The sequence below is a fragment of the Crocuta crocuta genome, unplaced genomic scaffold (genome assembly GCF_008692635.1).
Source record: "Crocuta crocuta isolate KB4526 unplaced genomic scaffold, BGI_CrCroc_1.0 scaffold234, whole genome shotgun sequence".
NCBI classification, from domain to species: Eukaryota; Metazoa; Chordata; class Mammalia; order Carnivora; family Hyaenidae; genus Crocuta; species Crocuta crocuta.
In genome coordinates, this window is record NW_027529647.1 from 2,623,171 (window position 1) to 2,641,232 (window position 18,062).

The following is an 18,062-nucleotide window of genomic DNA, read 5'->3' on the forward strand; positions in this document are numbered from 1 at the left end:
GGTTTTTCAGACAATGGGCAGTAAGTAGCACAGCATCATGAGACTTGAAGAAAGAGAAACACATGAGGCGACTGCCATCATGCCTGTTTTCTATCTGAGGCACATTTCGGACCTCAGCACGGGGAAGGGAGCCCCAAGCAGAGCACAGGCGCATGGCCGAGTGGACGGAGTGGACAGAGGGTACCAGAAAGGTCTGAAGTGGCAGAGAGTGCGGGGCAGAATTCCAAAGAGGGAGAGGCTGTGTAGAAAGCGGCCTGGAAACCCGCACACAGGGCCCTGTAAGGAGCGCAGAGTCACGCCCGCCTCGGAATCAGGGCCCCTCCCAGGGCTGGAGGCACTGGTGGGCCGTCGGTCAGGGTGGGCAGCCCTCGGCCTCCCTCAAGGTGTTCAGTCCTTCAAGTAAAAGCTGTTCGCCATCCAAAAGAAGGTTAAAAACAAGTGTTGAAAGGCTCGTTGATGAGACTGAACTTTAACTTTCCATCAGAACAAAACCCATTCTTGGAAAAAAAGAAAAAGCCAAAATGAACCACTTGGTCCATAAGATTTGAGACTGAATCCAGATCTGCAACTGTGTGATAGATTTCTTTTTTATGTTTATTTACTATTGAGACAGAGAGAAACAGCGTGAATGGGGGGATAGGCAGAGAGAGGGAGACACAGAATCTGAAGGAGGCTCCAGGCTCTGAGCTGTCAGCAATGAGCCTGACGTGGGGCTCGAACCCACAAGCTGTGAGATCACGACTTGAGCCGAAGTCGGATGCTTAGCCGACTGAGCCCCTCAGGCGGCCCTCCAACTGTGTGATAGAGTGATAAAGACGTAAATGCTTTCTCTTCCCTGCTCAGCAACACTCTCCTGGGATNACTTTTAGTTGCAGCTGAGTTTTACGTTTTGATTATTTTATTTTCATTTCTAGTTCTGTTTGGTCCTCTTCTTTTTTCAGATTGGCTGGGTAAGTCTGCATCATGACATATCTGGGGGATAGGATTATGAGTGTATTTTCCTCTATATAGTTTGTTTCCTTAGCCATGTTTAGGTTTCTTTTTAAACACACACATACACACACATTTGGCCAAATTGAGAAGAATAGCACACATACCGGAAGGTGTACAAAACACAAACGTTCACTCTAATGCGCAGTTATAAAGTTCACAGCCAAGTCATTACCTCTTGGGTCAAGAAATAAAATATTTTACCGTAGATTATTTTATTTTATTTTTTTTTGTTTAGATAGTTTCTTACTATCAGTTTGGTTCTTAAATGCTTTCAGGAATGTAGTTTTAATATTTATCCAGCGTATGTTTTTCCACAGGCCCCCATAACCCAGTCTGCCCTATTAGCAGAAACAAACAGCAGTAATCTCTTTCCCAGAAATTGCCAGAAAACACCCCAGTGTTTCCTTGGCTCTTGCTGAGTTAGGGGTCATCCCTGGACAAGTCACGGTAGCAAGGGGACCGCCAAGTGCAGACTGTCTCCTGTCGACACAGGAGCGGTCCTGAGTCCAAGGAGGACGCATCAAGGGCTGAGGGCAGGAGAGGGGTTCAGCCCCCCAGGGAAGAAGTGGGCTGTGCGGATTACCTAAAGGGAAGAACGCTGTCTCTCATGGTTTGGAGGGATCCTCAAACCACTGTCCTTCCTTCTAGGGTGGAGGATTTGCTTAGGGGAATGGCCCGAAGGGCAAAATCTAATTTTTATTTCTTATCCTATTATGTGATCTGAAAATGTCAATGCAAACAATTCTTGTATTCATCGTTCTAAGTCTTTTAAGTTTTAAGGTTTGTTTTGTGTGATTTTCTTTTTTTTAATTTCTAAATTCTAGGGGCGCCTGGGTGGCTTAGTTGGTTAAGCGTCCGACTTTTGCTTAGGTCATGATCTCGTGGTTCGTGGGTTCGAGCCCCACGTCGGGCTCTGTGCTGACAGCCAGCTCAGAGCCTGGAGCCTGTTTCAGAGTCTGTGACTCCCTCTCTCTCTGACCCTCCCCTGCTCACGCTGTCCCTCTCTCTCTCCTAGAAATAAATAAAACATTAAAAAAAAAAATTCTAAATTCTAGAAAAAACACATTCCAAACTGTTAGCAAAGAATTCTTCTGCAAGGTGGCATTTGGTATGCGAACTTAACTTTTCACTCTAAACCTTATAGTATTTCACGTGCAGTTGTGTCAAACTTAACTTTTCACTCTAAACCTTATAGTATTTCACGTGCAGTTGTGGGGAGAGAGAGAGAGAGAGAGAACGCCTGGCATAGAGCCGTGGGGATCGCAGGGCGCACAGAGAGGAGCGCGGGGGCGGAAGCGGTCGGGGTGGAAGCAGCGGGTTTCTGAGCAGCCAGACTCAGCCCCAGAGGCTCCTGCGGGCACAGGGCAGAGGCATCCCTGGCATAGCACGCACGCGCAGGGGGTTGCCTGGAAGGAAAGCCCTGGATCCGGCAACGCAAAGGACCAAGTACAGAGGGCGACAAGGTAAGAAGTGAGTCAGAGGTAATGAAACAGAAATACCCCTCGAGACAGCCAACACAAGGAGGGAGACACTGCCCCAAGGTAGGATCTTAAAAAAAGATGGACAAGAAATTCTTTCTTCTCGGTGGAGGCGACCGAGGGGTCCCAGGCAGTGAGGTAGGCATCCAACCTGGATGCAAAGCCCGAATGTTTAGGGAACCAGAGGGCTGCCCACAGACAGGAGCCCAAGGCTCTAGGGTCATCTCTGTCCCACTGTGCGTCCCAGAGAGCAGCCCGAGACAGAGACAAATCGCACCAGCTCACTTCTCTTCTTCGAACCCCTTGCGCGTTTGGAGGAAAACCCAGGACTCGGGCGAGGCTCCTGCAGACACTCCAGCCTCGCTCGGACCACTCTCCCCACCCCAGACCCTGCTTCCTTCAGCCTTGCCCCCNCCACCTGTCCCCCGAGTCCCAAGGCCTCCGCCATCCCACCCGGCAAGTCTTGTCCTTCACCGTCAGGCTTTACTGCCCTCTCACCTCCAGCCTTCCAAGAGGAGCTTTCTCTGTTGTGTTTTGCTTCTGTATTTGTAGAATCAGAATGGTATTTTAGGGTGCCAGGCAAGCGCAAAGCCCAAAAACAGTGCCCCCCCCCCCACGTGTGTTGCCGCTGAGGGCCTTTAAAAGAATTGTCTCCATTAAGTGGCATTCATAGCTGGGAGAGGTGAGCCCTTTCTTTTCACTTGGTACCTTCTGTATTATTAGAACACCTTTATGAAAGCATCTATTACAATCAAGGTAAGTTTGGAACATGACTCCACATTTTGTGGACTCCGTGTCTTGAAAAACTGTATCTACCTAACTGCATTAATTCATTCAGTAAATATGCTTGAGCAGCCAGTGTGTGCCGGGCATTAAGGAGCCCCAGTGACAGAGGAAAGAGACACAGCCCTCTGCCCTCAGGGAAGTGGAGTCCAGCACAGAACGGCGGGCGGAGCACGGAAAGCCGAAAGTGGCCGTGTGGTGGACCAGGAATCAGAGTGCTCCGACCATAGCCGGCGGTGCTCAGGGAGAGACCAAGGCACAGCCGAGAAATCTAGATAAAGTACGCTGGCAGCTCTGCCCAGTGCCCCTAAAAGATAGAAAGGCACGGCCCACGGGAGGCGAGGGGCAGCCTGGAGGGGGCGGGCAGGGCCAGACCCTGGAGAAGGGCCTGCTTGACTCCTGGTGTGGTGTGTGTGGTGTGTGGTGGAAGCCACCGGAGGGGCAGAGGCACCAGGCTGGCCAGACCTTTCTGACCTTCAGGAGACCTTCCTGGCTCCACGCAGAGACCGGCTTAGAAGAGATTAAAACGAGAAGAGAGACCAGGTAGATGGCTAGTTCAGAATCTCCCAAGTTGCCAGACTGTGGTTTCAGCGATGAGAAGACCTTGTGGATGGCTTTCCCCCAGCTGTCATGTCGGCAGACTCTTTAGGACTTGCAGACCCCAGGTTTGGAATCACATTATAGGTACCCTCAGGAAAAAGCCTCAGACTCTATAAAAATGCCCGCCCTCCCTGTCCTTACCCCATCTTTGTGTCTCACCTTCAAACTCAACGTCAAAGGATTTCCCTACCGCTTCAGTGATAGCCTTCAACGTTGCGCTTTTGGAAGAGACATAAACCAGTTGGTATCTGGTGTGAATGGGAAAATAGAAGAAGTCTGGCAGTATGCTGATGTCGATGGCCAGGTAGGTGACAGGAGGCATTTGCTTGGGGAGACTGTTAAGACGCAGATACATGATGATAGTGGAGAAGAGTAGCGGCATCAGGATTTCAAGCACTGTTACCAGAGTCTTCCGCTTCTAAAACGGAAAGGAAAGCGCCATGTTAATCCACAGCGGAACGCAAGTTGTTAAGTCACCACATGGCCAAGTTTCTTCCATTAAGAAGCCCTTTCGTTCTCTCCCGCCCCCCAGCCTCCCTGCACAGCCCATGAAAAAGAAAAGAAATAGAGAATGAACCAAACGGCTTCTCCTTCCAGACTTTTCCATGCCATCAGCGGCAGGAAGCCAGGAACGGTGATGCCACCTTCAGGGATGATGGTTTGCAGAATCCCAGTGGGAACCTGGCTTATGTGCAGGAAGGGGCCCCGCTTCAAGTACGGTTGTTGATTTTTTTCTTTCAACAGTTATTAGGTGCCAGCGTAACATCACATTCAGTATCCGCCCCCTCCCCAGACATGCCCACGGCTTCACAGCCCGCCTTACCCACCTTCAAGATGAAATTCTTCCAGAGAAGAAGTTTTAAATTCCTGACCATTGTCACTTTTCCACCTGAAGAGGAGGGATCAGCACCAGCTGGGAAATAAATGGGACAAATGTCAGGCATCACACACATGTGCCCTCCTGTCCTTGAGGTGCTGTCTCCTCTCGGGCTTTTCGGAGCATCGTTCCTTCTTTTTTGCTGACTCCCCCTCATCTGCCCACCTCTAAACATCCTGGCGCCGCTGCTCAGCTGACACTCCCCCACGGGCAACCTCGCTTGCTCTTTGGGGTTGAAAGGCATGGGCGCGCTGATGACTTCCACATTCCCAGCTACAGTCTGCGCCTGCCGGGTCTGCAGGCGCTGGCATCCGCTGCTCGGGTGGTGGCAAGGCTGGTCCTGCCCCAGCCCCTCCCCTCCGAGCGGGAGCCCGGCTTCACAAGGACGAGGATGCGCAAAGCCCTCCCAGTCTCCTGTCATCTCCCGCTTCCCCCTTCTCCGCCGCAGGCCTGGCTGTGACCCAGAAGGGATAGAAGTAGCTTCTGCTCACAGTCCACGCACCTGCTATTCCTCCGCCCAGGGCACGCCTCCTTTACGCGTCATTAGACTACTGAACGTGCCATTTATTTACTTGCTTAGTTGATCTGATTTCCCTTTAGAATTCATGCTCCGTGAAGACAGGGATTTTTTTTTTTTTGCCTCTGTTTTGCTGTTTCACTACGGAGCCCCCAGACTCCAGAGCAGGGCCAGCGCATGCCCTCCACTCTGTACATATGGGCCCGCGAGTAAAGGTGTCAGAGGACACGCGGCTTATGTGGGGACATGGCTGCGGCAGAGATGCTTGTGGGGAGAGGACACTGCGGTGGCAGCAGGGGCCTTCTGCTCTCTGCTTCTCGCTGTATCCCATGCTTTTAGCTGCTGCCTGCTCACGATCCTCATTTCCAGAAAAATGTTTTCCAGCAGTGAAAGACGGAGGCATTTTCGTCAGGTGACAGCCTCTCATGACATTGCTGGAGGAAACAGCGCAGGGAGCTCACTAAACATCACTGAAGATGAGCTTTCAAGTGGCTAATTGTGTGATTGAATTTCACCTCAAGAGNGCCCGTCCGTCCCGGCCAGCGGCCCCAGCCACCGGCATGTGTCTCCTGCTCCCGGCTCTGCCACCTCCTGGGGTTGGCTGCACTCGTCTCTAGGTCTTGTTATGGCCTGAATTGTGCTCCCCCCCAACCCAGCTGCTATGTCTAAGTCCCAATCCCCAGGACCTCAGACTGTGACCGTGTTTAGACAAAGGTAAAACGAGGCCGTCAAGGCGGCCAGTGTCGGCACAGCTGGAGGAGAAGTGGGCACACAGAGGCGGGAGGGGCGCGGGCACAGAGGAGGGGCGGGGGGCTCCAGCTGCAAGCCCAGGAGAGGGATGGAAGCGGCAGGAGAGAGCAACCTTGCGGCCGCCTGGGCCCCGGACATCCAGCCTCCGGATGCGGACAAATACGTGTCTGTTGTGTCCGGCCGCCGGCGTGTGCTGTTCGGTTAGCGCAGCTGGGCTGGACGAGTGCAGCTCTGCGCCATGAAGCCGCTTGCAGCTGGAGCACATGCCTCTGATGGCACGAGGCGAAGCCACAGCACACAAACGCTTTTAAAGCATCTTGTCACACATCCTTGGGAACCACCCTGCTGGCCAGAGCGCATCACACAGCCGAACCCGAGATAAATGCAACAGGGAAGGAAACTGTCTGCTTTAATGGGGGCTGGGGGCACTGCCGACTCACAAGGTGAAGGGCATGGGTGTGAAGTTTAATATACGGGGAGAAAGAAGCCTGGGGAACAACAGCCACCCACCAAAACACCCAACTTTTAGTGCTTCAGAGCTGCTGTCGGGATTTGCCAGCCTTAACAACCAGGCCATGTAGGTACTGGCCCACCACAGATTCAAAGAGAAAACACCCAGAGACCGTGAGAATGCGTGGTTTTCTCCGACCACAGTTACAGTTCAGTGGAATGGGACAGGAAAATAACCAGAGTAGATGGAAGTTTTCACACTGAGCATCTTTTCAAATTTATGATAATACAGGTAGACTGTTCCTTTTATCTATTTTTTTATTTTAAAAAATTTTTACCGTTTGTTTATTTTGAGGGGGAGGCACAGTCAGAGTGGGGGAGAGGCAGAGAGAGAGAAGCAGGAATCCCAAGCAGGCTCCATGCTGTCAGCACAGAGCCCGATGTGGGGCTTGAACTGACAAAAACTGAGATCATGCCCTGCGCCAAGATCAAGAGTCAGACGCTTAACTGACTGAGCCACCCAGGTGCCCCTAGACTGTTCCTTTAAAAAAAATTTTTTTTTTAATGTTTTATTTATTTCTGAGAGGAGACAGCATGAGCAGGGGAGGGTCAGAGAGAGAGGGAGACACAGAATCTGAAACAGGCTCCAAGCTCTGAGCTGGCTGTCAGCACAGAGCCAGACGTGGGACTCGAGCCCATGATCGTGAGATCATGACCTGAGCCGAAGTCGGATGCTTAACCGACTGAGCCACCCAAGCGCCCCTAGACTGTTCCTTTTAAAAGCAAGTTTACTTCGGTGCTTGTGATGTACAACAACTAGCAACTACCCATTGAAGGCACTGTGTGTGGGCACAACGCGGTCATCAGAAGATCAGCATGTGACTCTTGGCCTCAGGGTCGTGAGTTCAAACCCCATGTTGGATGTACAAATTACTTAATAAAAAATAAATGAAAAGATTAGTCAGTAATCTTTTAGAGCTCATCTTTAGAGCTCATCTTGTTGGAATTTAGTAGCTTCAAATAAACCTAGTAGGGGAAATAATATGTAGAAAAGAAAACATTACAGTACAAGGTAGAATCGAAAATCAAAAAGCAGTACACTTGAGGGCAACCAAATTGACTGGTGAAACAGAACAAAAGCCCACAGATATACGGTCACTTGATCTTCCAGCAAAGCTGACACTGCAGGACAGGCACGCACGGTCTTCCCGACAGATGGCTCAGGGCTGACCAGCTGTCTATGTGTCTATTGACTTCTGTCTCCCATCACACACAAGGCACCAACTTCAGATGAAATACAGATCTAACTGAAGGGTAAAGCAATGAAGCTTTTAGGGAAAAAATAGGAAAACATATTTGTGACCGTGTAGTAGGCAGAGATTTCTTAGACACGACTCTAAACCCCTAAACGTAACTGGGGTAAATTGAACTCTGTCAAAATTACAGATTTCAGTTCCAGAAAAGAGCCATTTGGAGAGTAAGTGCAATCCAGAATGAGCAAAGGTATCTACAAGTCACTAAGAAAAAGACAGGCTTCCCAATAGAAAAATAGGCTAGAGACTTGAGCAGTCTCCAAAAGAAAATGCTGAAATGGCTGACAAACATAAAAAACGGTCAACCTATCTGGTCATCAGGAAATGCATTTTAAAGCCACAGCGGCCACAGGGAGCCAGAGATTTCTGCATAGGATGGCCACTGGAGGACACTCTGGAAACCACCTTTGCAGAGAAAAGGAGGCAGGGAGGCCAAAGGGGTCCCAACCCAGCCATTTCCGCAGGCACAACATGACCCAGACTGTGAACCCTCCCCCGCAAGCTTAGTTGTGAGTGCGGCTTGCAAACAGGTCCCAGAAAAGCAAGACAATCCATTTATCCCATATTTGGGAAAACAAATGACCAGGATAGAAAAAGAAAAAATGGGCTGAAGATAACCAACACAGCCACTATTCAGAATGTCTCAAAGTGTCACTACTAGCCCTTTGAGCCAACATCCACCTCCACCCCCTCACCCCCATCTAGGAATCCATTCTGCAGGTGCACTTGTGCAAGTATGAGCTGACAGCATACAAGGTTATTCACTGCAGCGTTGCTTATAATAGCGAAGAATTGTAAACAGCCTGGTACCCACCACAGGGGGTTAGTTATGTAAACTATTACATATCCGAACAACGAAGTGATACGCAATCACGGAAAAAAATAAGAGCTCTGTGTACTGGCTGTCTTCTGGGATCTGCAAGATAAATGTGAGAAAATAAATTCTGCTGTTTAGACCACCCAATCTATGGTATTTGTAATACATCGTGAGCTGAAGTAGAGAATAGCGTGCCCATCCGCACGGGCTGTGTATCAGGGGGAGTGTGAGTAATCTCTGTACATTCTCAGCTTTGCTGGGAGCCTAGAACTGCTCTAAAAATAAAATCGATTTTTAAGAAACTGTTTTGACAAAACTATCAACAAGAAACTTCATAACCCTTCATTATTCAATCAGAAATTTCAAGTGTGCCTGGGTGGCTCAGTGAGTTAAGCCTCCAGCTCTTTATTTCAGTTCACGTCATGATCTCATGGTTTGTGGGTTTGAACCCCACATTGGGCTGTGCATTGACAACGCAGAGGCTGCTTGGGATTCTCTGTCTCCCTGTCTTTCTCTGCCCTTCCCCTGCTTGTGTTCTCTCCCTCTCTCAAAAATAAATAAATAATAAAGAAGAAAATTTATTTTTTTTTATTTTTATTTTTTTTAAATGTTTTATTTATTTCNAAAGAAAATTTAAAGGCCACAAAAAATAATCCGTTAGGGATATGTGTGATTTTTTTTTTTTTTTTTTACACAGACCAAGGCTGATTAACCTGCCTCACAGAACAAGGTCTGTGCAATTACAAGGCTGGGTGAGCTTCTTATAGGTCAGTAGCATCTTTGTCACCCATTGTTAGAGGTGTCAGGGGCATGTGTGATGCTTTAGCTTAATGGCTGGGCTGTTGATGACAGGGAGGAAGGGCAGTACCCCTTTCCTGAATATTAGGAAAACAGAAATCACCAAATCAGTCCAGTACAGGAAAGCTAGATGTAATCATATACTTGGCTTATGTACTGATGCATTCAAAGGTATTTTTTTTTTTAAATATTTTATTTATTTCTAGGANTTTAAATGCCGCAGCTGAGACTCTGGCAGAAAAGGATCATTGGTAGAGAGCACGAGACCATCTGTAGTCTGCAACAGCCTTTTCCACTGAAAAGATTGTTTCTGTAATGTGTTTCCTGAACTCTGAATTTCTCAGAGGGGCGCCTGGGTGGCTCAGTCGGTTAAGCATCTAGCTCCGGCTCAGGTCATGATCTCATAGTTTGTGGGTTCGAGCCCTGCATCAGGCTCTGTGCTGACAGCTTGGAGCCTGGAGCCTGCTTTGGATTCTGTGTCTCCCCGTTTCTGCCCTTCCCCCACTCGTGTTCTGTCTCAAAAATGAATAAACATTAAAAACAATAAAAAATTAAAAATTTTTTAAATTTACATTTCTCAAAAACAGATGCTGTTTTATAGCAGAAAATTTGGATTAGAAAAGAATAAAGAAGCACTCATATGTAAGCAAATAAACCCCGCAAACTAAATAGTCCACTAGCACACTGAATCAACACGAGATGCATTAATCAAGAATAAAAAAGGAAAGTGGTGCCTCGCTGACTCGGTAGAGCGTGCGACTCTTGATCTTAGAGTCATGGGTTTGAGCCCCACATTGGGTGTAGAGCTCACTAAAATGATAAAGACTAAATAAATAAACAAAAGAATAAAAAAGGAAATATAATCACAAAAAATTAGCCACTTTGAATAAATAACTCTCTGCTAATCAATTGTCCACCTGCCTGGGATGGGTTGAGTACCTAAGAAAATAGAAATCTCCAAGTCAATCCAATACAGGAAGAGAATTTTTTGAAAGCTAAATATATCTGCAGATAAACTGCAAAGAAACTGAGAAAGTTGTCAAAGAGCCTGCAAAGCAGTACAAGTGCCAGTAACCCAATGGGTGGGCTGTTTTCAACAGCAAGGAACAGATTGTTCTGATGCTGCTTGAACTGATCCATAAATGTAAAGACAGAAACCTTCCAGTATTTAAAAGCCAGACTAGCATCAAAGCAATACCAAACTCTGAGAAAGATGGCATTGAAAACCAGCCAATCAACCAACCAAGCAAACAAAAAACAAAAACCAAAACAAACTACAACTCATTCTCACTGAAGAAAAGAAGACCTAAAAGCTCTTGGTAACATATAGAACCTAGAAGTGCATGAAAGGAATAATATCCCATGAGTAAATGGAAAGTTCATTGCAGAAATATAAGAATGATTCACTGTGTTCACTATCATGAGATCTGTTGGCATAATTCACCATATTTTTTTTTATTGTTCGAAGGTTTAAACTCATTATTGTGTCAATGAATTCCAAAAAGGCATTTGATAAAATTCATGTATCCCTGGATCTTTTTTTTTTTAACCTCAGAAAAAGACTTGTCTGTAACATACGAAGACTATATATCTCTCAAATCAAAGGCAAAGAAAGTTTCTGGTGGCTGCTAGAAGAATCACAATTAAGCAGAACCAAGACTACAGTGCCAGCTACAACATTATTTTCTAACGCCATTCTGGAAATGCTAACAGAGAGCCATTGGGTCCAATCTGGAGAGCTGTTCCCCATATAAGGGCACCTGGCCGAGGGGACAAGAACAGGGCCAAGGCCCAGTCTGCTCCAATCACCCTGTGAACCTCACTCACACAAGGCTGGGTCAACCGGCAGAAAGGATGACCTTTGCTAATTGGTCCACTCAGAGAGCTTCCTTTATCTAATTGTTATGCATAGTTGGGATGACTTTAACTAACTGGAGGTATCTTTATCTAATTTGGTGGGTGTCACCTTTTGTCAGTTCTTCAGCAGGCAAAGCATGCTGTATGACTTCTTGGTGGCCCTGTGCTACTGTGGTCAGATGATAGAATGAATCGAGAGGCATAAACATAGCTAAAGAGGAGACTAATCTATGATTATTTGGACATCATAAAATTGTATACACAGGGAACCCAAAAGAGCAACTAAAAAACCACAAGAAACAGTGAAAAGAAGGTTAAAGTGGCCAGTTACAAAATTAGTATTAAAAAAACAAAAACAATAGCTTTTTTATAAACAAACCAGGTAGAAAAATATCTTTGAGGAAAAGATCATTTTTGCGATAGCAACACCAGAAGAAAACATGTAGGAAGAAATGTAATGAGAAATATGCCCATATGACCTATATGAAGAACACCCTTACAGAGAAAAATGTAAAACCCTTAACAGGAGACATAAGATTAAGCTCAAGCAAATGGAGAGACAAATCTTGTCTTTGCATAGGAAGAGTCAGTATGGACATATTAATTCTCCTAAATAATTCTACAAATTTTACATAGTGCCAATAAAGATTTCAACAAGATTTTTAAAAAACCCATTCAGAAGCCCATATGAATCACAAAGTTGTGAAATTAAGCAAGAAAATTCTTAAAGGGACAGATAATGACCAGGAAGTATCTAAAAATTTTAATTTATTGTTTTATAACTTCATTAATTAAAAAATACCAGACTAGGATAGTATCGGCTCAATAAAAAAAAGAAGAATCTACATATATCCACCAAAGTATACATGGGAATTTAGTATGTGATAAAGAAAACATTTCAAATTAACTGAAGAAATATCAATAACAGCATTCATGCCTATTTGTTTCACAACCTAGGTGAAAGCAATTCCTTGAAAGACATAACCTACCAAAACTCATTCAAGAAGAAACAGGTAAACTGAATAGTTCTATATCTACTGAAGAAATTATATTCGTGGTTAAAAGCATTCCAAGAAAGAAAACCCAGAATCAGATGGTTTTATTGGCAAATTCTAACAAACATTTAAGGAAGAAACAGTATTCATTTTATACAGTCTCTTCCAGGACTTAGAAAACAGGACAGTACTTCCCAACTCATTTTATGAAGTCAGCATTACCTTGATACCAAATCCAGACAAAAATATTACAAGGGAGACCTATAACTAAAAAATAGTAAGGCAAGAAGAAAAGTCTTTACTCTCAGATGTCATGATATTCCCAAGAAACCTACAAAAATTTTTTTTACAACTAATAACTAAGTTTAGTAAGGTCCTAGGGGACCAGATCAATATACTAAAATCTATTGTAAAGAACACATGGAAACCCAAATTTTTTTCAAGGGTACTATGTGTGATAAAGACAATACTGATAAAATGAAATACTAGAAATAAATCAAGCAAAATATGTGCAGAATCTAGACGAAAGAACACTAATGAAAGGATTTTTAAAATGAAATAAATAGAAAGGCATACCACATTCATGGACTGGAGAAGTCGGTGTTGTTAAAACATCACTTCTACACAAACTGATTTTTAGATTCAGTGCTATCTGAATCAAAATCCCTTCACTATAAATAAGTCAGGCAGAGAAGGACAAATATCATATGTTTGCACGTATAGGAGGATTAGGAGGAACTTGACGGAGGAACAAGGGGGAGAAGAAGGGCGGAAATGGTGGGGGAAAGGGAGAGAGGCAAACCATGAGAGACTCTTGAATGCTGACAAAAACTGAGGACTGATGGATGTGGGGGGGAGGGGGGGATGGGCATGGAGGAGGACACTTGTGGGGATGAGCACTGAGTGTTATGTGGAAACTAATTTGACAATAAACTATTTGTAAAAAAAAAAATCCCTTCACTATAGTTTACAGGCATCAACAAGCTGACTTTAAAATTTATATTACATGAAAAAAATAATATGAAATGGCAAAGGGAATAAAATAGCCGAAATATTTTTGAAAGAAGTACAAAATTGGACACATACTACCTCATTAAAGCTACACTAATCATGACAATACAGTATTAGCTGAAGCGTAGGCAAGCCTACTATGGCCCGTGGGCCAAATCCAGCCCACTATAGCCCTGCCTACAAAGTAAGATTGGTTTAAAAGGAGTCACTTTTAATAGTTGGAAGACCTGCCCTCAACCACTATTACTGAACAATGAATAGCTTTGAAGTTTCCTTTTACAGTGCTCATGTGTGAGGCTTATACTGTGGTAGAGTCATTTGATGACAGCCAACATTGAATCCCAAGTTGAATCGCAAGCCATTATAAGCCCTTTCCATGCTATCAAAAGATAAAACAGTAAATGAAATCTCCATTCCCACACAAATTTACAGCAGATATATCTTCCAAACTCAGACTACAGTTCCAGCAGCATTTTTCCAGACCGTGTAAGTACAAAGGGAATTTTCATATTTCAAAATCCATTTAACTGTGCATTTGAGGAGTTTCTACCTCACTTTCAATTGGTGGCATTAATCTATAATGTAAGGACATATTAAAAGGCAACTATCAAGAGAGGAATCTAACAGAATTCTATCAATGCCTTTCAAGCCATGAATACACTCCATTGAAGTTATATTCATGGTGAAACACACAAAATCGTACTACAAGTCAGCTTTAACAGATGAACATTTACAATAAATTTTGATGGTAGGGAATGCTATCTTTGAACCCCAGCAAAGCCATATGTTATCCCACAAAAAAAGAACTCCAATTTTCTCGTTAGTAGATACATATTGCAAAAAGTATACATATTCAATTATTATATCAAATGTGACTCATAAAATTTTTGTGGACACTTGTGTCTTATATAACAAGTTTCTGTATGATATCCTGAATTTTGCCTTTTGGCATGCAGAGCCTAAAAATTTTGCTATCTGGTGCTTTACAGAAAAATTACACCAAACCCTGGACTAAACGGTCAAAGATACACAGATCAGTGGAACGGGTCAAAATGGAACAAGTGAAAAATAGACCTTCACGCATGTGGTCAATTTTCCATAAAAGCACAGTTCAGTAGAAAAAGGAAGTGTGTTTTTCACACAGATGGTGGTGGAACAGCTGGAATCCACGTATGGGGGGAAAAACCTCCACTTGAGTCGATACCTCAATCCATTATACAAAATAGAGCATTGAGGGGCATGCACCTGGGTGGCTCAGTGAGGCATCTGACTCTTGATTTCAGCTCGGGTCTTGATCTCAGGGTCGTGAGTTCAAGCCCCGCCTTGGTCTCCATGCTGGGTGTGGACCCTACTTTAAAAAAAAAATAGGGCATTGACCTAATTGCAAAGCCTAAAACTCACACTTCTAACAGACACACACACACACACACACACACACACACACACACACACACACCAGAATGTCTTCCATGACCTCAGATTACACAAAGATTCCTGAGCTATGACACCAAAAGCATAAAAGAAAAATTGACCACTTGGACTTCATCAAAATTAAAACATCTTTCTCTGCAAGAGATTAACAGGGTGAAGAAACAAGGCACAGATTGGGAGAAAACATTTGTAAGTTGCTTATCTGACAAAGGAGCTATATCCAGAATATATAAAACTCTCAAAACTCAACAGTAAGAAAACTAACAACCCAATTTTTATTTCTTTAAAAAAAAATGTTTTGGGTACAATGATTTTTTTTTTAAAAAATTAATGTTTTATTTATTTCTGAGAGAGAGAGACAGCGTGAGCAGGGGAGGGTCAGAGAGGGAGATACAGAATCTGAAACAGGCTCCAGGCTCTGAGCTAGCTGTTAGCACAGAGCCTGACGTGGGGCTCGAACCCACGAACCGTGAGATCATGACCTGAGCCGAAGTCAGATGCTCAACCGACTGAGCCGCCACCCAGGTGCCCCAACAACCCAATTTTTAAGAGATGTTGCACCAAAAAGGATGTGTGTATATATATACACACACATGTATATATACACATATACATATGCATATATACGTATATCCATGAAAAGCTGCTCGGCATTATCAGCCATTAGGAAAAGCAGATTCAAACTGCAATAAAATACTACCACATAGCTACTAGAATGACCAAAAAAACATTTTAAGAGATGGCAAAGTTACGGAGCGACTGGACCTCTTATATACCACCAGGGCTGATGGAGAATGGCACGGCGATGTGGGGAAATATTTTCGCAGTTTCTTATAGTTTCTTTTAAATCTAAATGCACACTTCCATACAACTCAGCAATCCTATTCCTAGGTTTTTACCTATAAGTGAAATTAATTTTTATTTTCCAACACAAGAAACCTTTTTACACAAGAACCTGTATACAAATTATTAATACAAGGCTTTACTCAGAATCTCCCCTAAACTAGGAACTGGTCCCTTGCTAAGTGCCAAACACTCTTTGAAATATTCTGTGTGTCTTTATGCTGTGATTGCTCACAGCAGTCCTAGGAAGTGAGTACTATGTGATCCCCACTTTACACAAGGGAGCCAAGGGACAGAGAGGTGACGTGAGGCATTAAAAGCTGGGATTCGATTTGGGGCTGCGTGACCAGAGTCCATAACCATATTTTATCCTCTACAATATTAATTCCTCTCCATCGCAAATTAAGGAGTATGTATACAGCCCTTGGTCTAGAATGAATCCTCCAATTATAACATTGTTCCTATGGAAACAATCAGAGAAATCCTATTCTAAAAATGCTGCATTGAATACCACCAACTTGGGAAAGTACATATATAAGATATACAGATACAGTTAGACAGGAGATAGTATTTGTGCCCCTGCAAAAGAAATAGGAGCCGATGTAATCGGTTTCCTTTTTAAAATGCAGATAGTGTGTGTAAGTATATATATGTGCCAGCCAACTTTTGCAATGATAAGGTTTACTGCCTTTTGTAAAGCCATAGTTTTGTTTATGAGTGCCACCATGGGCTTTAATTTTTGCCACCCATCTTTTTTTTTTAATGTTTATTTTTAAGAGAGGGAGAGAGACAGAGTGTGAGCAGGGGAAGGGCAGAGAAGGATGGAGACACAGAATCTGAAGCAGGCTCCAGGCTCTGAGCTGTCAGCACAGAGCCTGATGTAGGGCTTGAACTCACGAACTGCGAGATCATGACCTGAACCCAAGCCTGACGCCTAACCGACTGAGCCACTGAGGCGCCCCATTTTGCCATCCATCTTGAGAAATGTCTGAGCCACGGGAATCCCATGGAGCATCCCATGCAATTCCTCAGTGTGATCTCACGCTTTATGAATGTAATTTACATACTAGAGATTGTTAAAGAGCTCAGGAACCTGAACGCCTGGCTTCCAGTCTCACCTCTACTGTGTGACTTTGAGCAGATTAGGACCCTTAACTAAGCCCCCAGTTGGAAGGACACCAGATAGAGCATCCAGGTTTAATGGGCCTTGAGCAGAGAAGGGATTGTTGAGAAATATTAGAAGGGCCCAGCCCTCTGCGCACAGTTGTTTGTGAGCAGGTGTCTGGAACCTGGAATCTTCCCACAGAATATCTTCCTTTGCCACTGACCTTCACACCCTCTCAGTTCATGAATATGATGACTAATAATAATTACCATGGAAGCACCCTAACAGGATTAAGAACAAAGGTATAAATCAGTACTCTGCACGTGTCTGTCTCGGTCTTCATGGTCTCTCTTCCTGTGCTCTCACCTTCACCTTCCATCTGAGGGAAGTCTGAGTGAGCCAGCTCTGTTCCTGGATTTGGTTATGCAGGACCCTTTCAGGTTTAGAAAGGGCCGGGGAAAACACTGCAAGGTGTAACCAGTATAACTTAGAAATGGCAAGGATCGGTTCTTGAAAGAAAGATTGAGTGAGGAAGAGGCTAGTCAGCCAGGCCCATAGAGTCTCCGGGCAGACACTTGGCTTGGGAAGGAGGGGGTTCAGTCTGTGAGGAACGATGGGGAGAGAGGGTCTTTAAGAGGCTTGCAACACATTAATAATCCTACACACACACACACACATACATACACACCTATCTTATAATTGCATTCAGTTGATTTTTTGGTTTGGTTAGGTTTGGTTTTGGGTAGTTTTTGGGTTGGTTGGTTGGTTGGTTGGTTGGGTTATTTATTTGGTATTTGTTGGTTTTGTTTTGGGCTTTTTGTATGCTCCTTATAGAGGCCAGGCTGTGTAAATCTCTAGCTATAGCCACAAGGCACTATCATTTCTTTTGCATTTGTGCGTCAGGCATTGTGATAAGCATTTATGCATTTTCTCATTTGACCCTAAGACAAAATACTTTAGAGTTTGGTATTACTAGAATTATCGTTTTGATTTTAGGGATAGGAGCTGGAGGGTCAGAAAAGTCAAATGACACTCCCGCACTAGGTAAAGGGCCAGGTCCAGACGTGAACCAGGTCTTTTGACTCTTTCATCCAACAAATATTTACCAAGTGCCCCCTCTGGGCCAGGCATCCCCGGGACCCTGAGATGTAGCTGTGAAGTGGACAAAGCCCCTTTCCTCGGGGAGCCCACGTTGTGGCGAGGGAGACAGAGGGAAGGAAAGGCAACAGAGTGGTAAGTAAACAGCACCACGTCAGATGGTAAAAGACAAGGAGCCCCTCAATCACTAATCCATGGGGGTCTTTGGGTGGCTGGGGCAGAAGCTCCCGACTGCGGTCATTACTTTACGGTTCTGTCGGCAGCGTCCGGATCGCGGAGGTGCCCTCGGAGCGGCCGGAGCCGGGCTGGCCGCAGGCGGCGCCCCACGTGCGCCCCGGGGCCGCTG

General features: G+C 44.8%; 1 protein-coding gene across 1 annotated transcript in view; it reads right to left on the reverse strand.

Annotated features, from left to right (window-relative positions):
• The window catches only part of LOC144230441 (ATP-binding cassette sub-family A member 17-like), a 90,065-nt gene that overhangs the window by 71,051 nt on the left and 952 nt on the right, over positions 1-18,062 (reverse strand). The window contains exons 2-3 of the mRNA XM_077762778.1: positions 4,682-4,767; positions 4,014-4,272 (exon numbers count right to left, since the gene is read on the reverse strand). Coding sequence (XP_077618904.1) covers positions 4,014-4,272; positions 4,682-4,729 — 307 coding nt within the window. The 5' untranslated portion in view covers positions 4,730-4,767. The remainder of the gene's footprint in view (positions 1-4,013; positions 4,273-4,681; positions 4,768-18,062) is intronic.